At 40.4% G+C, this 25,045-nt stretch overlaps 1 protein-coding gene across 1 annotated transcript in view; it reads left to right on the top strand.

Annotated features, from left to right (window-relative positions):
* Nucleotides 1–25,045, top strand: part of SPOCK1 (SPARC (osteonectin), cwcv and kazal like domains proteoglycan 1) — a 1,898,920-nt gene that overhangs the window by 993,607 nt on the left and 880,268 nt on the right. Inside the window, exon 4 of the mRNA XM_069199218.1 lies at nucleotides 18,322–18,436. Coding sequence (XP_069055319.1) covers nucleotides 18,322–18,436 — 115 coding nt within the window. The remainder of the gene's footprint in view (nucleotides 1–18,321; nucleotides 18,437–25,045) is intronic.

Below are 25,045 nucleotides of genomic sequence, written 5' to 3'. Positions count from 1 at the left end.
CTCTACAAAATGACTCAACACCAGGTTAGAAAAATAGCCAATATTTACCTGAGCAAAACAAGACCACAACAACAAAAATCCAACATACACAAGCAAAGTTATGATTTTTTAAAAGATTAAACATCAGTATAGCGCTCTGAAACACAAATGCTTCGAATTGGTGATATCAAGGCATCGTGATGGTGTTGTTTCCCGACAATCTGACACTAATGGCGCCAGTCATGGACCCCCAGGTACAGTACATTATGAAAATGAGGAAACAAGCCGATGCACGGAGTCGGAGATCGCAGCGTTACTGAATCAGATGCAGCATCCGTCCTGGTGCTGCAGAGTAAAGGAGAGGAGGCATCACAAAGAGGCGTCGGGTCCTTGCTGCCAAGTGGTGGAGATGAGGCTGCGTCAGTGTGAATTGTTGGATCCGCCCACTTCTGGTGGAGTCAATATCGGGTGGTCACGGCGTGGTGCAGTGAAGTCAGGTGTCAAGGACGCCGGTGACACAGCACTTCAGGACTTACGGAGTTGCGGACTTCGGTGAGGCTGCTGCGGCATCGGGCCTGTGGGTTCTTCGCACTCCAGCTTCAGTTGCAGGCAGCAGCTCAGAATCCGGCAGTGGCGTCAGTCCGGGGTCATCCAAAGTCGGTACATTTGGTTTTTCTTGATTTTCCACCAGCTTCTCCTTTGATGGGCCCAGGGACTGCATAGGGCACCACTTGGCAGAGCAAGAATCCCAGCAGAGAGTCCAGGTGCTGACAGAGGAAGTCTTTGATGGCCCTGAGACTTCAGAACAGGGGGCAAGCTCAGTCCAAACCCTTGGAGCTACCACTCAAGCAGGAATATACCACAAATTCCAGTCTTTGTCCCCTTTCTCAGGCAGAAGCAGCAACTGCATGGTAACCCAAAAAAGCACAGTCACAGGCAGGGGTAGCACTTCTCCTTCAGCTCTTCTCCTGGCAGAGGTTCCTCCTGAATCCTTGAAGTGATCTTGAAGTAATCTAAATTCTGGGGTTTTGGGTCCAATACATATACCCCTTTCTGCCTTGGAAGTTGCCCAACTTCAAAGAAAATTCTCTTGTTTACAGGATCCTGCCGTTCCCAGGCCTGGCCCCAGACATATTCAAGGGGGTTGGAGACTGCATTGTGTGAGAGCAGGCACAGCCCATTTGGTGTAAGTGGCCACTCCTCCCTCCCCTCTAGCTCAGATGGTTCATCAGGATATGCAGGCTATACCCCAGCTCCCTTTGTGTCACTATTAAAAGGAAATGCACAAACAGCCCAACTGTCAGTCTGACCCACATAGGGAATCCACAAACAGGTAAAGTCACAGAATGGTTAAAGCAAGAAAATGGCTTCTTTCTAAAAGTGGCATTTTCAAACTAACAATCTAAAAACCAACTTCACTAAAAGGTGTATTCTTAAATTGTGAGTTTGGAGACCTCAAACTCCAGGTATTTATCTGCTCTCAAAGGGAATCTACACTTCTGCACAGCCCCCAGGTTAACCTATGAGAGAGATAGGCCTTGTAACAGTGAAAAACACATTTGGCAGTATTTCATTGTTAGGACATGTAAAACACATCAGTACATTTCCTACCTTTAACATACACTGCACCCTGCCCCAGGGGTTACCATGGGCCTACCTTAGAGGTGCCTAACATGTAAAAAAAAAAAAAAAAGGAAGGTTTGGCAGTTTAAAACTGCAGACTCTCCAGTGGCAGGTCTGAGCCATGTTTACAGGGCTACTCATGTGGGTTCACAATCAGTGGTTCAGGCCCACTAGTAGCTTACAGGCCCTAGGGACACTTTACTAGGGCTTTACTAGTAAGTCAAATATGCTAATTATGGGAAAGCCAATTATGTATACAATTTCACAGAGGGAGCAATTGCACTTTAGCACTGGTCAGCAGTTGTAAAGTGCCCAGAGTAACAAAAACAGCAAACACAGAGTCCAGCACACAGCAACAATCTGGGAAGTAGAGGCAAAACATTAGGGGAGACTACACCAAGGATGCCAGATCTAACATATGTCTTGCTTTTATTCTCCTTTTTGTAACTTGAGACTAAACAACAAAACATGACTACTGAACAATCGGGATTAAGAGGGATACTGCTTTACATTTACTAGACACTGAGTGTCCTAGAATAATCTAGTCAATGCCTCTAGAGTCATTAACTCGTTATGATCTATTAGAAAAATGCCTTTATACCCTTGGGCACTACACAGTCTTTCACAGCTATGACAAAGTGATGGTAGAAAGAGAAAAAAAATGGAACTTGTTACGGCACACGTTTATTGCTGTAATAGAACTTCAACTGCATTTCCCTCCTATTCAGGTGTCACTTCCTATAGAAAGACAAGGAACTTTCACTCAATGGAGCATAGTCTACTTAAGGGGAATATACACAAACGATAAAAAATAAAAAAATGCATAGGTTAAAATAGTATGAATTTTTAAGGTTTAAATACATTTAAGTAACTATTCTTGGTTATGTATTTATATTAGTGCTGTACCAGCAATGTATTATCTTAGATCTGTAACTCCTTTTCCTGGACTCATCATTTATGTTAACAATTACATCAAAAGCTATATGCAGTATAGAAGAAATTTGCAAAAGCTTAAAGTCCTGATACGGCATAATGACACACCCACAAACAACCCCATTAGAATGCATCACCAACATTTAGCTCACACATCTTGTGCTTGCTTTCTTTCCCTGCTTGCCATTTTTATTCTCAGCTTGTGTCCAGGCTGTTTTCTGGCACCTTCAGATTCCCATTTGGTATCATGGTCTAATGGGACCTTGTTACAGCACGATCAGTATGAAGTCTAAGCCTCATTCTGTCAGTCTTACTAGTCTTTCTGGTCTTATCGCTAGCCTAGTTTCAATATTTTTAACTATTGGATTGTAGTTACATTATAGTCAGTTCATAACTCCCTGGCGTCCCAGACATTAGCTTACATAAAAGTCCTCATACAGCTCCAATGATTGAGACAAATCCCCCTAGAGGCTGAATCCAATCCTGGTTTTCTCCTACTCCCTTTTCCATGTTTCACCCCAGGTCCCCCCGTATGCATATTATCTACCTGATACCTCCGCGCAGGGATTTGGAGACAGTAGAGGTTCTCTGCAAGCCTGACTTTTTGGAGTCTGACACCTTGGTATTGCTGGTTGTGTAAAGTTGTAAACCTTTTCCTGTGAAAACTGTTTGAAAATGCTCACAAAACCTAGCAAGCTTCACTAACTGCAAAGCCACCAAATAATTGAAATTATATGCATCTAAAGTATAAAATGAAACAAAAATATTTTGTAAAGTGATAAAACTAAGCAGAAGTAGTGCAATAGCGTAATTCCTCATGAAATGCCTGCATTCAGTTTTCCTCTAAATGTAAAAAGATTTGCTTTGTGCTTGAATCTATAGCCATTTGAACATATAACGAGGGAATGTGATGTGAGTCTTAAATTTGGTAGCCAGTCCCCTACTAGTGATCTAATGCCGCAGGACAGACGATTTCTTTGTGACTGGAGATTAAGAGTAATACAGTGCAGTGCGTTTATGGAGATGTGCAGTGACGATGCATGCAAAGGACGACATTAAGAATATGTCCTATGCTTGACCTGAAGCAAATTGGTGATCATTGCCAAGCTCCTTAGCAGGTATCTGTAAACGCTTTCTACTGCAGAACTTTTTGGGATGTGACAACTCATCTGTACGAATAGCATTATTTATACACATGTAGAAAGAAATATGAATTATCTCCAAAGTGGACTTTTGTTCAGAGCACATTATCGAAGTGAATGGCACATTGAATAATTGTTGAGGCTGTGTCTGAGATATATCATACTGGAGCACGAACTGGAACTATGATTTTTTAAGGGTTTTTAATCTCGAAGTCAGCATGTAACGATTGTGTTAATTAACATATTTACTGTTATGTAATACAAGGTTACTGTTTGGTTTTCTGGGCTAGTCCTAGAGTAAGAAGAGACTAAATGGTGCATAGGGCTACGCGCGGGGCACCAGTTTGCCCCCATAAGCAAATTACATCCTTGTTTGAAAGTTGACACAATGTTCACTTCCCTACTGCAGCGAATGTCCTTACACTGGAACTCATTTATTTAGAATGAAGCTCCATAATTAATGGAGATGCTAAAATAGATCATACCGGTGACTCTCCTCTAAAGCATAGAGGAAGCCCTGAGACAGGATACCAGGCGGATTGAGTCCATAGGTTTCTCTTGTTCCAAGAATGAATAGTTTAAGCTGTTCCTTCCAAGCTGCAGAGAGATGTACCCTACATTAGAGCCACCATTTTGAGGTTCTGATTCACACCTCTCTCTGATGCAGATCTATTGTGGTGAGCTAAACTGAGCATACAAGGCAACCACTTAATGAAATTCCTCAGAATTATGCAACGCCGTGATTTAACTAGGGTTACTCTTAAAGCAAACCTTTTCCAAGTCACCTAACAAAACTAAAAATCCACTGTTTTATACTGAGTGGCACCAACACATGATGCTGCCATATCACGGGGGCCACATCATCAACAAGTCTAACATTTTTCCAAAGGCCACACCCCAACACAGGAAATTGTATTTTTTTAATTGACAGCCAAAAGGCCACAATTTTGTGATGAGCTATACCAATTTTGGGGCTATCATTTTTCAGGGTCCGAAAATACCATACTATGAAAAGTCCTATGGTACTGGGTGTTATTTGTTTTACTTTTTTTTCGAAAACGAAGGCCCATTTTCTGAGTTTGTTTTTGAAAAAAGTGAAAATATGAAAGTGTGGCCTATGGCCTTCCTGTTTGAAAGGAACAGTCGAGTGTGTTACTCCTTCGCCCTGATGGACCGTCCTCTAAACTGTAAATCAGGCTCTTAGGCCTGATTTTAGTGTTCAGTAGTAACTGAAAATCTTCCAGGTGCGAAGTATAATCCGTATCCTCAAACGTACCATCCCTATGATTGAAGATATTAAGTCTTGTTAAGCATTTCTTGCAGAAACGAGTTATTTCAGTAACTACCAAACTGTAACTAAGACCCTTGGACCGCCTGGCCGTAAGTCGTTGGATGTCTATCGAGCCTTTAACCAAAACTGCCCCCTTTGTTGTCATAGGTCTAGAATTACTTTGCTTCAGTTGTATATTTTTAAAAGCTTATGTTAAACCATAGATATTTGTCCGTAGCACGGTGTCGCTTTATAAATGCAACTTCTTGGCTTAATATCTAACATATAGGAAATTAAGTTACCCACTAACAGCTTCTCTGCCATTACAGACTAAAATAGTCCAGATGATGAACACAGTCTCAGCACTGGCCCATGAGTATCTTTGATCTCCTACCCCAGAAAACAGACAGGAGGAGGGAAGTCTCTTGTGGGCACTCATACCTAGCATACCAAAAAATGTTACACCTCTGAATTTTTCTCCCACGATCTTCAGGGTTTAACCTATGTTCCACTCAATAACACAGCCATACAGAACAAACATTTCTTTTAGTGCCAATTGTTTCATTGGCGGGGGTGCCAATGTGAAATGACAGTAAATTCATAGCCTTGACAGGGTGCGGATTCCTTAGTACACTTTTGGACAGTACCATTTGTTGACTATTCGAATATGGTATAATTGGAATAAAATGATGATTCCCACAAAATTGTGCCACAGGACAGTGCACAGACACTTTAAAATGAAGGATCTGTACTTCTAAATGACACTCAAAGAGGATTAGAGACTCTCTAAAATGGCTGCCACTGGACCCAGAAGTACTAAAGCTGTGCTGAAAGAGTTGGATATGGACACATGCCTAAATGATGTGGCACCATTTAATGAAAGATGATGTCTTCCTAAACCTAGATCTGCTAAACTGAAGCACCAGTAAACAGGTTAAGCTATACCAAATAATCAAGACTTCCCTAAGAGTAAAGCAAAAGCTCTTCAATACGGAGACGTTCTGCTTTGAGTATGTAGAGAACATGTTAAAACCTACATTTAATGTCTTAGTTTCAAAGAGGCTTCAGGAAATAACTAGGAGTTTGTTTAGTGTTGATCCTTTGTTTCAATTTAATTGATTGCGCATCCACATTTTTTTGCTGAAACAACATTTCATAGAAATCGGAATAATAACCACAGCAGCAAATGTGTTAACCTTTAAATATCATAAATCTTGCCATGCCATAAAAGGATTTATAATAAGTTATCAACTGCATATGCTAAGCACTTTGTTTTCTACAACCATAAATCACTGTCAGACTTTGGTTCTAACTGTATTTGACCAGATAAAACACACATTTCCAGTATGATAAATGTGACAGGAAATGCATTTGTAAACACCCGGTGATTAAGAGCGCCAAAGAACAGCAGGCATACAATGTAGAATATTGCCATTAGGGTATGCATACGGAAATCGGAATATTTGCATATTTATTTATTTGATAGTGTGTGTGAGAAATTATTACAGTGCCTTTGGCCAAAGCGCCGAACGTACCAATATTGCACATAAACATATTAACAACAAGCATGTCAACACATATACTGGGTTTCATGGGCACCGCTACATGTGAATGTGAGCATAGACAGGAACATCTAGGCATGAATACAGAAAGGGCAACACATACAAGACCACAACAGATACAGGTACAAATCCACACACAGACATATTGATAGCCTCCATATGGGTGCACACATAAAATACAAACACGAGCACACAGCAGAATGAAATATGCAGGATGAAGGCGGAAACTGGGGTGGAAAGCACAGTATACCTCTGAGCAGAAAGATACAGAGGGTGCCACCTCCCACTGGAACGTCTTTACGTCATTTCACACACGGCAACTGTGTGACGAAATTGCATTCCAGCGCAAGACTTACTTGTCCAATTCGAGCATAACTGTGGTTATGCCAGCCTAAAGAATTTACAAGGTCACCTACCAGTGACTTTGTTTTCAATACACACCAAATAGGCATATCTGTTGTCACTGCTTGGCCTGTTCTGTGAAGTAGATTTATTATGTATTCACTTATGAATTCACATAATTCCATTATCGTCCAGTATTGAACATTATGATAATGAAATGTTAATTTGCATACAATGGACAGGAAAATTGACAGACCAGTATCATTCCTGTTCATCATCTAGATATGTTATAATTAAATCAAAAGCAAGTGTCCCCCTTGAACTTTAACTTCTTTTCTGTTAGACAACAACAGAGTTGTGCCGCTTGGAGGCTCTTCAGCACGGATGTTGATAAATCTACTATTTGTGGGAAAGGATGGGGGTCTCATGTCTGTGTTTAGTGTAGTCTTTGGCCCCGCTGAAGCATTAAAGACTAGAGTGCAGGAGCTTACTTTTAACAAACTGAGCTATAGTAACTATGTTACTAGTGGATCCTTGTGGCCTCTTGTTTGAGGAAGCAAACTGCAATATTGTTAACATCGATTGAGTGGATATTTCACAAAAGCGGAAAGATGAAAGTTTTTGTTATCTCACACCATAATGTGACAAATTGACTCTAGGTTCACTCACGCACCACATCTGTAAAGAAGTAAACCACAAGTGGGTGATGTTGTAGTTGCAAAAAAAGGGCAGGGGCAAGAACATGCAGAACAACATAAGTGATGCACCCATTCATGAGTTATCTCTCTCATAAGGTCTTCAAGACATCATTTTGAGTGCCCCTGATGTAGGGGTGTTGATTACATACTTCTGAAGCTAAAAGTGCTGCAGGTGCTTGTTAACTCTGGGGTGAGAAATTAACTGGAGTTCTGAGTTGAACCCTGGGACAACCATGAGAAATAGGGATAAACTGGGAAAAATAAGTAATTATGGGACGAATTCCCCCACAATTCCCAATTCGCCCTAGACTTTTACCTATAAATTAAGGTGGGTGAAAGTAAATAGTTCACCGGTGTTCCCACAGATCTCATAAGTGTAATGGGGCTGTTATCAGTAGAATCTGAATTAAAATGGGTCTCCTAATGAGCCCCTCTGATTTCCCAGAACAGTTTGGCTACTACCTGTGCAATGGCAGTGTCAGTGAAGGGCTGATGTTCTCTTTAAAGCAGATATCTTGTCATAATTAGCCATATCCTTTGTGATGTAAGTTACATTTTCATTTCTCAGGTGGAATTTAAACCTCAGGTCTTTATGACTCTAACACAAATTTAAAATATGTAGGTGGAAATGAGGGGGTATGTGTAGAGGCCTCTATGGAGAAAGCAAGCATGCAGTACATCTGCAAGATAGTCCCAGAGAGGTTGACATGCCACGTGGTGGCTTTGAGCTATCTAATATTTAACAAAAAAACATACAGCATTACTTCTTGGGTCAACATGACTTCCAGTATGTCAGCTGTTACAAATCAAAAGGTGCGCTAGTGCACCAGGTTATTCAATAATCAGACAACAACCTGGTAACCTACATTATAGAGTACTTGTTGGATGAGGGAGCCTCACCCACACTTTTGTGGCATCTTTCTTCATATGCTACCTCATCACACCATGATGTGATGATATCAGTGCAGAATCTACCTCAGTGTGAGGGAGTTTTAAATTAAAGGTATACTGGATAACGGCAGCATTCAGATCATTAAATGAATTTACCTTGAGCTAACCTAAAGCAAATACATTTATTAGTGGATACCCCAGGTATGATTAAAAGAAGATGGATGAAAATTAAGTATAATGGCCCGTTCATCCTTAGTGATGCAAACATGCTTCAGCCTGTTGAAGAGCTGATGCCTTGTCCAGGGCTTTCATAACAGCTAGATAAGTCTCTACTATTAGTAACACCTAGGGCTGTGCTTCCCAAACTTTTTAGAACCACAACCCACTTTTTAGTCAAAAACTCCTTTGTCACTGTCCTTGCTTTAATGGACATTGGGCATGCTATTTTTTTGATGTAACTAAAGCATCTGGTGACAGCACATTATCTTTTGAAATGACCACTAATTTTGCACAAACATACAGTTTTTACTGATAAAGCTACAATAAACAAAAATGATAATGTGTGCCAATCAGGTTTCAGTGTATATTTATCAAGTGTGCACTACCAAGTAAAGTGTCTTGATTTGTTTTGATCGTATTAACATTGTTACTTCCATCACACTTCAGAATTACAAAAAAAGTGCTTCATTTTTGCTATCCTAACTGCTGAATGTGTACACTTCATTTCCAGATATTTACATTTTCTTGGGTGTTACAAAAATAACATCCTGCAGCCTTTCTGTTCACACCGTGTACCCCAGCAAGACTGTGACATAATTCACTTTACTTTTCGTTCTCTGACTGCAAAATGAGAGGAGTTTGTAAACAGATCCCTGTGTTTGAATTACAAGTAGCAATTTATCAGAAAGCATAGCCTGACATTTGACCTCTGTCTTTAAAGCACAGCCAATGTGACAAGATATATATCAAGTTCAAAGGCTTCTTTATTTATTTGTTGGACCCCCAAACCCACCAAAAATTGGCTTGTGACCCCTAGTGGGTCACAACCCGCAGTTTATGAAACACTGACCTAGAACATTCATTAGTTTGAAAGGGAACTTGCTTCCTCCACAATGAATGTGAATACATCCTAGCTAAGGGCTCTTATTGCATCATTGTCTGGCCGAAGGAAGAAACCCTCTGTAGTCACACATTCGTCAAGAGGTGTGCCTAGTAATCGTACCTTCCATGCCCTCCGTCAGACATAATGGTGAGGCATGTCCTCTATTGCCTCTAACCTAATTCTTCATGATACTGTCTAATGTACTCTGATACACTGTGCAGAGACACACAGTACTGAAGCACATAAAGGAGAATGTGTAGCCGAGAAAGTTTACGCCCTTCAATTAGTTGACTGATGAGTGTGGACTGTAGGGAATGGAGTTTCATTCATTTTCTCCTTCATTCTTCACACTAGTTGTTATGGGAAATTGGGTTCTGAGACACCAATGAACACCCTACCTAGCCCATCTTATAATGTTTGAACACATAATCCATGCATGTTAGAAGTCAGAAAAGATACCACACCATTGTGTCAAATTACTTTTTAACATCAAGACATAGAGTCCCCTGACGTTGTCACTAGAATCCCTGCTACCCCAGTTGTTGTCTCTTTGACTATTTGTAAACATATAACAAGGAGACATGGTTGTAATCTCTGACTCCCATTTGGCCAAATTGTATGCTCTTGGTCAATCACTTTTTAAACATATTCGTTTCCTCCCCTTTAGTCCAGACTGTGAATATGTTGACTCAATGTAAAAGCTGCTAGCAGGCATGTGGTTAAAAATGGACTGGATATTATCTGGGTAAGGGAAGAAGTATATGGTCTTATGTCATTTTTCCCAGTATGCAATATAGTAGTAAATGTACATTCTTTGGAGCAAGAAACAGTATTCTGCTGTGATGTATCTACTGCCTTAACAAAGTGTTTGATCCTGGGTGAATCATACTCTCTTGATGATTCTATCTACTGATCTGACAATATGTCAGCACTCTGAAACACTCTTAGTGAAAGAAGTAAGCACCAAAGACGTACTCCCGGAATGTGTCCCAGTATGGTTTTCATTCACGCATTCAAGGCTGTTAATCAGCAGTAGCTGGATATATATCTCCCTAGTTGAATGTGCCTCTGATGCTGCATTGTACACGGCACCTCCTGTTCTACATTTCCTCCTTCCATTGATAAGTATCTCTTTTATAGCTTGTTATGGCTAAAAGTGTGCAAATTGTTTGTTATTTCAGAGGCAAATAGAAGGAGAAAAAACACAATAGAAAAATGCTCAAAATTGTATTAAGGAAATGTGAGTTAAAAAGTCCCTATAAAATATAACATAACCACTAAGAGTGGTGGACAAGTGACTAGCCTTGATTTCAGGTCAATCATAAAATAATGGGTCAGGTAAAAGTAGCAGGTGGCACCAGTCAAGACTTTTACCATAATACGTAGACCCTTATTTAGAGTTTGGTAGATAGAATAAGTTTGGTGGATGTCTGGCCGTCATATTTTAAGTGAATTATAAAGTTTGTATTTGATTTTTGCAGATGGGATATTTATCATGTTTATATGGAGTAGTCTAGCCTCCAAACTCTAAATAAGGCTCCTAGTTATTCAAGGACCCACTGAAACTCTGTTATTTTGTGCCAACTGCTCCAAGCAGGACAGCCTTTAACATGTACCTGCTGAAGTTGCTTCACTGTTGGTCTACCATTGAAGCATTATTTAGAGTACTTGCATCACAGATGTTGAAAGTAGCGGTGTGGGGGCATTGCGGCACCCTCAAAATCAAAATACTGTAATTGGATAGTGAATGGGTAGTAAAGATGACTATAAGTGGTTTTATCTTGTCACATTTGCTGTGCTTTCAAAGACAGTGAGTAAATGTGAAGTTGGTCTTCTGATAAACGGCTGCCTATTCTTTTAAAATAAAGATTGGTGTTCACTTTTCTTTCTCTGACTGAAAATTTAGAGAATATTATGACGTGAACCATGTGACAACCTTACGGGGCACAGGAAGCGTGTAAGGAAAGACTGTAAGATCCCATGTTTTTCCAACACACAACAAAATATAAATACTGGTAAAATGAACTGTAGCAATACTTTAAAATATATCAGCAGTTACAAAAGCTCAGGTGAAGCAGCTTTTTTGTAATTCTGATTCTTGATGGAAACAACATTCTAATAGGATCAAACCAAATCAATATACTTTCTATAGTGATGCCCAAATGGCAAGTATTTGCTGAAACCCGATTGCCACGCATTGTTGCTTGTGCACTATGTGTAGTTTTATCTGTACAACTGCATATGCGTGCGAATTTAGTGGACAAATGTGCTGTCTGTGTATGACAGTGCGTTATCACACCAGGCTTTCGTTATACATTTGCAGCGTAATCCAGAATGTAGCACTAGATACATTCCAAAGCCTTACCACTCTCTTGCTGAATGGGTGTGGTTCAATCGCTACACTTGTCGTTTTTTTGATGCTTGGAATTTTCTGAATCCCAATGAGTTCAATGATATAACATTGAGGGCTTCACCCCCCCATCCTGAGTATTTTTCCAGCACCACTGACGTGGATCCCTTTTAGATCAAATTAGTATTAAATAGGTGCTAATCTTTGGTTATTAGATTACTCCTGTTGAGGTTTAGGATTTGTTTGTTTCAGGCCCTGTTTGTTAAAAGACTAAGTAATAAACCAAATGTTTCTTGCAGTGGTTCATTAATTGCGTAGACACATGCTGTCATGGGGGAGTGGTGTTTAGGACTTGTCTCAGATGCATTGACACATACTTGACCCACTGAAGGTATTTTTATTCTGCATTAACAAATCTAGACCCTTTGTCAGAGCAGGCATGTGGACCTGTGCCAAGAGTTACAGGCTTCCATTTGCGACATGCCTGGTAACACAAGACACAGTGGGAGACGTGCTTCATAAGTAGGAAGCTGTTTATGGGCTGCTATTCACGGTGCACACTGGACGCTCATTTGCATTCAATCATTGTAAATATGTTAGTGGCTGGCCCAAAGTAAGAGAGCTCATTAGAGTCAGCTATTTTCATTTTGTATTGCTTCTACTGTAAATGAATTTCTAATCATCGGAAAGTAAGCATGTAAAGTTGTTCCCCAAATGAATCTAGTTTACAACCATTTGGGAACATTTCGAATGTTTTGAAAGATCTTTAAAACAGATGAAATTCAAGAACATTAATAAATTCAATGCGTTAATTTTCTCAGGATGTGTCAAGTTCTTCCATACACTGTCTTGGTGAAGAAGCTCTTCCACTATCTCATCAGTAGCTATAACACGTTCAGAAATCTTATAAGCAGCCGTTTATAACTGTGGATCCATGTTCCGAAGCATCACCCTTGTAGCAGTACTCATGAAATAAATATCAATTCATATGTCAGTTTCTAATTGCATGTTACAATGAGTGCAGCATCTAGTTCTTGGATGGCTGAAAGTCACCTTGAAATATCAGGCGAGTGCAATATCTCCTTCTTTCCAGACCCATTGTAGCATTGAGCAGTTGTCTTGACCATTTTCCTGCATTCGTGGCATTAAGCGAATATTTCACATAACACTTATCTTCAATGTCGGCATGTTTCTTTTTTATTTAGGGAAATGGTTTGTCTTACCTTCCCATGACAGATGTCTCATGTTTTTTTGGAAAAATATGTTCACAAGTGTAATCAAATTATAGTTCATGTAAGGATTAAGATCTGGCTAGGTTTTTCTTGCCTTAATATAAGTATTTTTATAATGTAGCTAGAGTAGAAACGATATCTGTTATATTTGCATAAATTTGAGGAGCATTTTCTATGAAGAAGGTCAACTCACCTTTTCTGACTGTATGTCCTGAGACATGAGTTCAGAGTATTTCTAAAATAAGGAGCTCTGTATCCCCCGGCCATGCCTCTTTGTTGTTTTACCTTGAATGTGGGTTGGTGCATCACTTTTGAGTTAGCCAATCAGTTGTTTCTGGCTGAGATGGAAGCAAGATGGAAATAATGGTATGTCCACAGGACCCCTGGTTCACTTGACCTTAGGCTTGTGTTGAAGAGTGTTTTCAATGTGATCCTTGACTTTTTAGAAAGTCCATTATTTGCTTTCAGGGCTGATATTAGATTATCTCACCTCTCCGTAGATTAATAATCAATCTAACTGCCTGTTTTTAACCTGTGTAGCGTTTTGAGGGTTTAGTTCAACTTCCATTAAAGTGTTCCTATCTATCCGACTTGATAATCCCTTTTGAAGGAGGAGAGGACTTCCTGAACATGGCTGACTAAAAGTTAACATCCTTGATGAGGAATTAATTTGGAAGTTTAAACCTAAGGTCTGCATTGAATATAACTCTGCTTTCATGTTCTGAAATGTGCGCATGCCCATACTTATGATTGTAATGTCAATTGAGTAAGAGCATCTCTAGTTCTGTACCCATTCAATCTACTATGATCTCTATTTTTACTCTATTTCAGTAAAGAAAGTTTTCTCTCTCATCCTACATTGTAAGTGGTAAAGAAGCGTATTAATGCTGTATTTCTTCTTTTGTCAATCTTCAATCAGTCATGAATTTAGGCAATGCTGTTACACATTGAAAAGTGCAATTGATCTAAAGCCTGTGTTTATAGATTCATTTAGATGTTAAACATCATGGGTTTAGGCCAGATCCCTGTGGTTCTCACATGACACCGTTCATTAGAATCCAGCTTTCTAAAGTTAGGCGTGTTTTCTTGAGGTGAGTAGATACGAGTCACTCCATTGTAAGGCAAACTTACACCCATTATATTTACCCAGTCCTTAATGCACTGATTTACTGCTTCAAGGTTACCAAGGCCAGTTCCTGTCTATTGAAGTGCAGTAACATATGAAGAATATGTGCTAAATCTTCTCTTTTTAGAACTGTAATGGGCATCCACCTGTATATGCAAACAATAGGCAGAACTGCTCGGCGGGTGAGTTCCATGGGAGCTTCTTGAGACGCCCTCTAGAAAAGCCCACCATGGCGCTGCTGCCAGTAGATAACAAGGCAAGCAATGCAAAAGGCAGTTGTGAAACCGTTTCTTCTCATTCCGTTGAACATTCTACAAATGTGGTGCATGTGAGAATTTTAAATCAAACCCGTCTTTTGACTAATGCACGGAGCAAACTCACTATAAAGTGGAGGAAAAAGGAGCATGCGTAGCTCGGGGATAGGGCAACACACTAAACAAAGCCCACTAGAAAATCTGGAGTTTCAGCTGCTGGGCTAGTTGTGAAACCACACTGAACGGAGAACTCACTTGTCATATGATGCCGTATCTAGACTGGAAATTTGACGCAGCTTTCAAAATTGGGTTTCCAAGCTTCCCTGTACTAAAATGTAGCTTTGTATCATCAAATAACTTTTTTAACAGTGGTGAAGAAACGGTGCCATGAACTCTAATGTAAGTGAGGAAAATGGATGCGATGCCCCTCCCCTTGTTCACTCAGTAGATGACACTCCTATTGGTGAAGAGTCTGAGTTCCTGCTGGTCTCTCTAGAAAGCCTCCAGAATGGCTCCTTCTGCCTGACTGCTGGCAGTGCAGTAGGGACTATTGTTTAAGTCTGTCAGGAAGCGCCTACATGTTAGAGGCCAGACCGAGAGTAGGTGATGAGACCATTGGTGTGATGTGAACTAGCACAGTAGGATTTCAGCTGTTCTAGTTGGCCAAGAGAATGTCACAGAAGGAACTCAGTGGATGAAGTTATCTTGCATACAAGAGGTTTGCATTCTATGCTGGTGCATCAGCCTCAGTATGAAGGAACATCACAATCCCTGCCCCACCCTCTTCCCTGTTCCTTAATTTATAATTTTATTGAATGTCTCTTATGTTCTGCTACGCTAAGTAATTTGCCTTGACAGACTCTCCCTGCTTTTCTTCAGTTCCTCTGGTCACATCTGTGGGGAGTTCGCTGAAAACCACAGGTTCAATGGTATGACTCTTAAGAACAGAAATAGTGCTGAGCGGGAGTATAGTACAAAGGGACTCACAGTTTTGAAGGCTATTAGGGTGCAAGATGAGGAAGATGCACTTCTTACCAGCAACGACCTTGCTAACATCCTTTAATACAGTCACTGCTGGGGAAAGTAAGTTGGAATACCTCAATGAGCAATTGGTGAACTTCGATCAAGCCCTGGAGAACGGCAGTGTGCCTTGGGTCTCTAGAAAAAGACATGGCACATTTTCTTCTCCCTTGAGGAATTTCAGAAATGTGTGGTGAAGAGTGTGCTACAGATTAAATGATACTCCTGGTGTCTCTTCTGAGATCCCTGCGGGCAATTTGGTAGGAGATGGGTAAAGGGTTGGGGGCCAGTGAGGATGAGGAGTGGACCCTCATCTTCAGGTGTGTCAGAGTCCCTATTAGGGGCCGAAAGGGCCATCAGTCACAGTGTAGTGCAGTGATGGTGATCCACCTGCTCCAGACCCGTGGGGGGAGATTTTGGGAGGGACTGTTCAGAAGACAGAGGAATTTTGCACAATCATATTGCTTCAGGATAGAAGCCCAGACACTTTTTGAGGAGCATTTCAATTACAATTGAAGATCTATATCATAGCCAATCTTATATGTATCCATGCTGGCAAAAACTATACGATACATCAATGTTGCTTACACACTAATCATTAGGTTCTGTTTGTACAAATTCTGCCAAAAATATTTATACACTTTACAATGAAGATACAAAATCACTCTATGATGCATCAATTTATGCCATGAATAAAGTATGAAACCGCTTTTTGCAACCATACATTTTGATCAATAGTATTTCAGATATAACTTTTTTGCATATATATGTATATATATATATAAGATTATTTAAAGAGATTAGAATATGGAGGGCTGTGAAAATATTATACCCTTGAGGAAGTTGTGGAGATATTACCTGAATACTGTGTATCGGCTGGAGGAGACATAGAAACTATTGGAAAATGTGTTTTTTGTACTTAACATATAAAATAACTTTGGTTAGAATTTGTGTAAACAGAACATAACGATTAGTGTACAAGCAACCAGAGGCGGCTCCTTTTCAATGACGGAGCATCATCCCAATGGCTAAGACCCAGCAGCTGAAAAATAAAACAATATTTAGTTTTATTTTTCCGCTACTGTCTCAACTGAGCCAGCTTGTGAATGGAGGGACAGGGCTGGGCCAATGGGAGGTGGAGTGGAGTGAGTGCACTAAGCGCCATCATAGGCCAGCCAAACTGATATGTGCACTTATGTTTCTCCAACCTGGCAAGCTGCTCAGACCAGTCCTGGCACTGATCTCATGCTATGTGTAGCATGAGAGCAGCACTAGGATTTAGTGGGGTGCCTGTGCTGGTGTCCCTGGACCTGCTGGGACACCATCAGAAGAGGAGTGTGTGGTGGCCATCAGGATAGGTATTTTTTTTTTAATGTTTTATTATTCATTTTTTTGGTTATTTATTGTCCCCTGTCTGTCTGTCCGTCCATCCCCTTGAGATCTGCTGCAGCCGCTGCTGCAAGTAACAATACTGATGTAATGTTTTAATGTGTAAGTGTTCCTGTTTAGAGAGGAGTTCTCTCAACTGATTTGCACCTAATCAAGGATATGAATAGCTGAGAAACAGATGCCGAGGGGGGTTTGTTTATGTATAGATAGATGTGCACCAGCTGAACCGTTTATTAGTCAGATATTTTTGTAAATACTACTACAAAGTCCTTTCTCGATGGGTTCGTAATGGGGAGCTTGGATCAGACCATAATGATTTGATTCCATTAACAACGTCTGCTTGGGTCCGGTGGCATAGAATGGTCTTTTTTTTGGTCTTCCAATGGAAAACGTTGCATTTACCGTAAGTTAAATGTCGAGCCCTAATGTTTTTGCCTTACCTGAGCTTGGTATTAAATGCACGTGTGAGGTTGCCAATAAATAACGGTTTTAACTTCGTCAGATCTCTTGAATCTTACCCTGCTTCATGGTGTCTGTTTCTGAAAGGAAAGAAGTGTTTCCAAAGACCCAGTGTAGAATAAACCTTACCGGATCAGTGGGGCTTTATTCATATCTAGGATGCACGGAAAACTTAGACACTTTTTTAATAATAGTTTTACAGCGTTTTACAACTGCTATGTCATTCTTGAAATTAGCGCAAGAACGACAGTAGAATGACACCCCTGTATTCCGATGTAGTGCAGATATAACCGGCTAATTTTGGGATGGGAAATAAGGTTATTTCACGTTCATTTTCTGTTGCTAATTACTAATTCATCATGGCAAGCCTTTCATTTTGAAGACGTTTAGATGCCTCATGTGGTCGACTGGTAATAAAAGTTAAAATTATAACTATACTTTTAACACGTCTGCTAAAACTTCTGATATTATGGAAATAGGAGCATCTTGGTGCGTACCCATTAAAAGGCAAACATATCTTCATAATGTGGGCCCGAGTTCTGAAGTCTAGCATTTGAAGATATTTCCTCTGGGGCACAGCATATTTCATCATAGGGTATATATTTCTTGTGAGTCACTGGAAGAAACTACTTTCTCTAAACTGCAATCATCCAAAAGCAATTCCTTCTAAAAAGCTGCCATGCATAAAAATAAAAGTGGATTATAATGTTTTGAAATGCACAGAGAACTCGTTCAGTATCTTAAGGGCTGGAATATGTAAAATATCTGCACAGCTGCAAAGTCAGACAGAATTGTTTTCCTGGAGCAATGGTTGTTGCCTCTGATGAAGATTCGCCAGGATAAGCACACGCAGATTTAATTTCTTAACTCAAAACATCTGTATCTGTCGAAAATACTTTACTTGATAATGGTATATTTCTAACATTGTTGCTTTGCTTGTCCTATACAGCTCTCGATCCTTCTAAAGACCCGTGCCTCAACGTGAAATGCAGCCTCCATAAAGTATGCGTGACGCATGACTACCAGACCGCAATATGCGTCAGTCGCAAGCAGCTAGTGCACAGGTAAGAGCAGGCTCACTTTACTCTTCGACTCCTTGCCCGGTATCTACTGTTCGTGTGGTTCGGTCACTGAGTATCTGTTTAGTGCACCCTTCACCCGCTATTTGGCCTCTTGGAGCTTTGCAAAGGCTCGCCCTTGCCAGGTACACAAGGGAGCTGTGTAGTGGCAATAAAAGACAAATGGACAAGCTATGTTGCACACCAGTATATCAGCCTGTGAATGCGTCACTGAAAGTCGAAAACGGTGTGAAAAGGTGTGGCTAAATGTAATGCTCTGTTGCAACACAGGCGGCTGAAGAGGTGTGGCTTTGGCACTCCTGATCTATTTCAGCTCCTACTCCACACGTGTTCGCTCTTGAACATCGCTGGTCTTGGTCCCTCGGTTTATTTCTCCTCTTTCTCTATAGTCTTTCATGCCCTCCTGTTTCTCTTCCCGCTCATCCGTGGAGAGTCTGTGCAATTCGTACTGCTTACATCCAGATGCTTTGTTACTCATCAACAAATGTCACGTTTTAATCAGTCTTTGTTCACAGTATTTGAGATGCCAGAATTGCATGGTGCAACTATAATCTGGATTTATTGGTGTCACAATGTGTGAATTTCACACATTTTTGTTTGTAAGTGACAAGTGTTTTCACTGTCTTCATCACTCGACCTGCCATCATTGTTTCCTGAAAACGCAAATGAAAAACAGTTGAAAATACCATTGTTGGAAGCCGCACTGTAGAGTTCATAAGAAACTCAAATCTTCCTGTCTTTTTTTTTAAAGTAAAAGCCTGTAGATCTGGCTTCAATGTTCGAATATGTATAAAACACAGGCATTCACAAATTATATTTGCATCTGTTTATTCAAAAAAGGAGTTTAGCACATTAAATTCAAACAAGTTGTCTTTGCCAGTGCTTTGCCAAAAGAAAGCAAAAATGATTCCCTTCAGCATGAAATACATATAGGAGACAAGGAACTGAATGTGACAAACTTTGTGATGATTGCGTTTACATTTTAGATGTAAAATAGTTCTCCATGCATTCAATGGGAAGCACTTCCTTGAAGCCAGAATGAGCACCTGCCAGATAGAAGCACGAGAAGACTGAGAGGACGGCTCGTCTGGAAGGACACTAAGCCCACTCTATGCATATTTTAAGGAACTGGTAGCAATAGGTGATATATACCTAATAATAATCCATCCTGCGTTTAATAACAAAAGTTTAGTATACATGTTAGATTCACACAGCCCTGTGTCAGAAGTGACACGGGTGTGAGAAGACCTAGGGTAAGGGTTCATTACAGGAAGATTTACCCTGTGGTAAGTAGAAGAAAGCTGGGCTCATATGACTGTGCCATTTAAACTCAGATGGTACTTATTTTCACCTTATGACGTGTCTGGCTTTTCTGAATTAATTTCTTCCTTAGCAAAACAATAAAACCATGATTACAAATTGTGTGGAATAGAGTGAAGTATTTAGCATTACTCCTGGGTGCTTTATTTGCTAGCTGTGGTAATTTTTAGTGTGTAAATCATGGTTTAAATATCAAATTATACATGTTGTGCCCTTTTTCTGTCCTTCGTCTCTGACATATTTCAGGTTGGACCTCTTGTAGACAAAAGTCTGTGATACATATCACACTAATTCCGAGGAGTATGCACAGGGATAAGAAATCAACCCAGAACCTTTGATCAGGGCCTAAGTAATAGAAGAACTGATTTGGTGTTAACTAATATGAATATGTTCTTCCAGCAGTAGGTTCACTCACATCATCTTTTTGTCAAAACTGCTACTCAAATCAGCAGCGTAAAAAGAACAAGTTTATTTGTTATTGTAACCCAAAACACATGATTGTGAAGCAGAGGTATGAGAAAAACAGAGGACAGGGTTACAGAATCGCAATATGGAAATAGCAATTCATAATGTCTGACAATTTAATTTTTTAAATAATGATTCTTAGGGGTAGGAAATCGAGCTGCCTCATGAATATTAATGAGGTAGGTCACAATTTCCGACCCATTAGGAACTGCAGACATCACATGGATGATGGCCTGTTTCCCTTAAAGGAAATGGGAACTTGTTTAAAAAGAAAAGTATTTTTTCTTTTTTTTTTTTGGTTGTTTGAGAAAAGGTAGTGATCCCATCACCACTGCCAATTCTTAAACAAACAAATTTTTTTTTTAATTCACAATGGGAAATAGGACCCTTGGGGACTTCTTCCCGCTTGCAAATGCACTTCCACTGGACTTCTGTAGTCTGGAAAGTATTAATGTTTTGCAAATGGAATTTGGTTGCAAACCATTAATGTATGAATGTATAATGGAACAATGAATCCTGGAACCACGCATGCCTAAACAACGCAGTCGGAACAACAACTGCGTTGTTACCACACATGCCTATACCACTCATGCCTTAACGATTTTTCATTGTAAAAGTATGCCTATTAAAGGCATATGTGGGACGGCATGCGTGGTTCCAGCATGCAACCCCCACCTGCCCTAATGCTCAGAAGTACCACACCCCAAAAAACTAAAACTAGCCCGGACCCTCACCCCTGCCACTAAAAACTAAAACAACCCCAACCCCGCCCCCAAAAACTAAAACTACCGACCCACCACCCCGCCCCTAAAACTACCCCGACCCCCCCACCCCCAAAAACAAACCTACCCCATCCCCCTACCCCTGACCCCTAAAAACCAGAACTACCCCATTCCCCTACCCTGACTTTTAAAAAACAGAACTACCGACCCCCCACCCCTGCCCCTAAAAACCAAACTACCCCCACCACTAAAAACTACCACCAACCCTGCCCCAGCCACACATCCTGACTGCGTTCTCTCCCGATGCTGACTCCTTTTCTCTGTGCCTTAACCACGCATATGCGTTGTTCAGCACATGTGTGGTTAAGGCACAGAAAAACAAAGTTGTTGTTCACTCAAGTGTGGTTCTGCATGCATTGTTCATGACTTCTTTGTTCCGGAGTTGTGTTTCCGGATGTTTCCCTTAATATATACCATTCCGATTCAGTATTTTTAAGAGATGACCTAAACACACCTCTTCCATATATTGAATCAATTTGTATTTGCAATTTGGGATTAATACATATCAAAATGCATTTTTGCATTCACAAATAGTTAAATTCTGCAAATCATGCTGTTTGCAAATGCAAATAAGGATGATACATCTGTGCCAGAGAGACTTGAGTGGGAGCGTATCCATAAATACAAAGAATGTACTCCTTAATAGCTAATAGCTTGAAAAACAAATGAGAACTTAAACAATAGGCAACACATGTTTTTGGAACACAGACTTTCATTTTATCAGGATAAAAAGAGGCGTCAAGAGTGGTAATGATTAGATACAAAAGAGATGTTGATTCATTGACATTTTGCGGCATCATACACAATCAAGTTCTTTATTTCGTGGAAAACCTCCACAGTGATCACTATGGGACCAAACAAAAAACAAATTAAAAAGTGAAAAATAAAAGATGGAAAAGTGAAAGGTGGATAAAGTCAATAGGTTCTCCCGATCTATAAAACACTTAAAAAAAAGAAGTAGAAAATGAGACATCCCATGGAAACAATTGATAATAAAATATTAAATAAAATAATTTCTTTATGTTGTGATGTTATCTTGCATATTGATGGGTTTGTATGGAATAATGTGTTATGTAAGTGTACTTTTGTTTAAAAAATGCACCGGATTGACTGTGCGCATCACAATATTTGGAAGAGCTGAAGATTTGTACAGAACAGGTTTCAGAATCAATTCAAATATCTTTTTGTCATCCTTTTTCTCTACGACATGCTTTTGGTGACATTGCATAGTCATCTTATTTGCAACCATCCCAGACCTCTATAGAAAGTTCTGCAAAGATTTTCTCTTCTTCACATTCACATGAAAAGTGTTGATTTATAACGGTTGTCACATATATGCTTGCTAAACATTTACAGCATTGTTCTGCATAATGAATATTTTGCAGAAAATAGGGAGCCATTTATCGACTGACAGGTGAGTCTCTAACCCACTAAGACGGAGACATGCACACTATAGAGAGAGATCCCTGCTTCAACTTTTGGGATCTGTAGGAAATTGGCTTTTGGATTCAGAGGGGTGAAGACACTCTTCAAGTAACAACCCTAATTTCTGTCAGGGTGAACCACAAAACTCACTAAATTAATCTGTACTTAACCCCTTGGTAGCTTGGTACAAAAGCAATCAGGTTTAACTTAGAGGCAAATGTTAAGTATTTATGAAGCACACAACCAGTAATAAAGTGAAAACAAAACACAACAAAAATACCACAGCAATTTAGAAATATAGAGTAAAATGTAATACATAATTTGACACCAAAATGTATTGACTCCAATCAGTAAAACCATATAAATGAATTTTTAAAAAATGTTAGTCATATATAGCATCTAAAAGAAAAACAAATTGGGGAACTCTGGCTTCTAGTCACCGTGCCAATGTCAAAGTTGTGGCTGACTGCGATGAGACTCACATCGGATATATTAGACCTGATATCCTTGATGCAGTTTCCCTTACATTTTTACCTTCCAACCTCCTGCTTGGCTGACCTCATTTTTGGCAGCTTAAGGACCAGTGCTAAAGTGCATGTGCTATCTGCTTAAAACATGCTAACATTGACTTATATACAATTGGTATATTTAATTTACTTATAGGTCCCTGGTAAAGTGCACTATGTATGCCCAGCACCTGTAAATTGAATGCAACTAGTAGGCCTGCAGCACTGATTGTGCCACTCACGTGTGTCTTTTAAACATTTCTCAAGCTTGCCATTGCAGAGCCTGTGTATGCTGTTTGAAACTGCCACGTCAAGCTGGCAAGTTCCTGTTTAAGACATATGAGGCACCCCCTACAGTAGGCCCTGGACAGCCCAAGGACAGGGTGCAATTTATTTAAAAAGTTGGACATGTACTTTTAAGTTTTACATGTCCTAGTAATGAAAAACTAAATTTTTTCTACTGCAAGGCTTAGCTCTCCCATGAAATTACCTTATTGCATTTTATAAATGTAATTTCCATTTGGGAAGGGGAGGGACCCCCAAATCCCGTGTCTCTGGAATCACAATTTGAAATCACAACTGATGGGCAGATTTTAATTTGTAATTATGGAAATGCCACTTTTAGAAAGTTGTCAGTTTCTTACTTCAGCTATTTGGTGCCCTTTTCCTGTCTTTAAATACACCACAAGGGTGGGTGACAGCTGGGCATTGTGCATTGCCTCTTGGCAGCAACACTCAAAGGGAGCTTAGTTTGCCTGATGGGCCATCCACATCCTGGTCATCATTCTTGAGCAGGATGGGAGTGAGGAGCTGGCACACCTGAATAGACTGTATCTTGTTCCCACACAAAGAGCTGTATACCCCCCTGTGGTGAGTCTGGAACCAGGATAGGAAGGGCAGGGACTCTGTGCACTTCAAAGCTCTCTCCTTGAAGTCTCCTCCACTTCAAAGGCACCACTGGGCTTAAGTACTGGACCACAGACAACACCAACTCAGTGCACTGCTGGACCTGTGGATACTCTGCAAAAAAGAAGAGCTGCTGTGTTTCTGACATGTCTACCATTCTGTTGGGCTGTTACTTTGCTGGACCCCTGCTCTGCTGTGCTAACCTGCTTCCCTCCTTGCCTGAGAGTAAGAGGGACTGGACCTACATCCCTCCAACCCAGAGCTAAAGTGACTCCAAGGGCTTGCTGGCTTGTCTCCAGATTGAAGTCTCAGGGACATAAAATACTTCAAATTCATCTGCTACAGCTCCTGGACTCTGCCAACTGCGAGTCTTGCACTTCCCAGTGGTGCCAATCCAGTCCTGCATCCTTGGAAGTGGTTATAAAGTGTCAAAGCATCAATGTCCTTGCTCCACTCAGGACCAGCACATCTCCATAGACGCTGATGGAGCACTGCTGCTGTTAGGAACAAAGCATATTGCATCGCCCCCATTTCCAACTCATCTCTGATTTTGTTTTGCTCAGGACTCACAAATCGCCAACATTCTAAGGATCGACAATGATGCATTGCCCCCCTCAGCTCCTCACATCTCATTTGATGTCAATGCAAACAAGGTACTTTTGCAGTGGGCCCACGATGGTCCCTGTATCTGACCTGCGCTCCATTGTCCTTGACCTGAAATTTCAGATCTGACCCGGTCTAGCGCAACCAGATAGCCCAGGCTGGTACTTTATGCTTTGATGCACTAGATTTCCGTTCATTCTTTAAAAAACATATCTCAAGCTCTACTGAATAGATTTTCGTCATTTTGATCTTGTTTTGTTTAGTAAACTGTATTTTCCTATGTGTGGTATCTTTTTGTGTGGTGTTTTCAATATTTTACCATTTTGAAGTGTTGCACAAATAGTTAACACACTGCCTCTTAAGTTAAGCCTGACTGCTCTGTCCCAAGCTGCCAGGGGTTGAGTAAAGGTTAAATTAGAGTGTGTTTGTGACTTACCCTGACTAGGATTGTGGTTTCTGCTTAGACAGGGTGCATACCTCTGCCAACCAGAAACTCAGTTTCTAAAAAAATATATGAGGTGGATTGGGCCTGGTCTCAGAAAGCTGATGGTATTATCCAAATAGGGGGCTGCGGTGGTTGGGAGCTG

The sequence above is a fragment of the Pleurodeles waltl genome, chromosome 7 (genome assembly GCF_031143425.1).
Source record: "Pleurodeles waltl isolate 20211129_DDA chromosome 7, aPleWal1.hap1.20221129, whole genome shotgun sequence".
Taxonomy (NCBI): Eukaryota; Metazoa; Chordata; class Amphibia; order Caudata; family Salamandridae; genus Pleurodeles; species Pleurodeles waltl.
The sequence above is the reverse complement of the archived record's forward strand: the minus strand, read 5'-3'. Positions and strand labels throughout refer to the sequence as shown.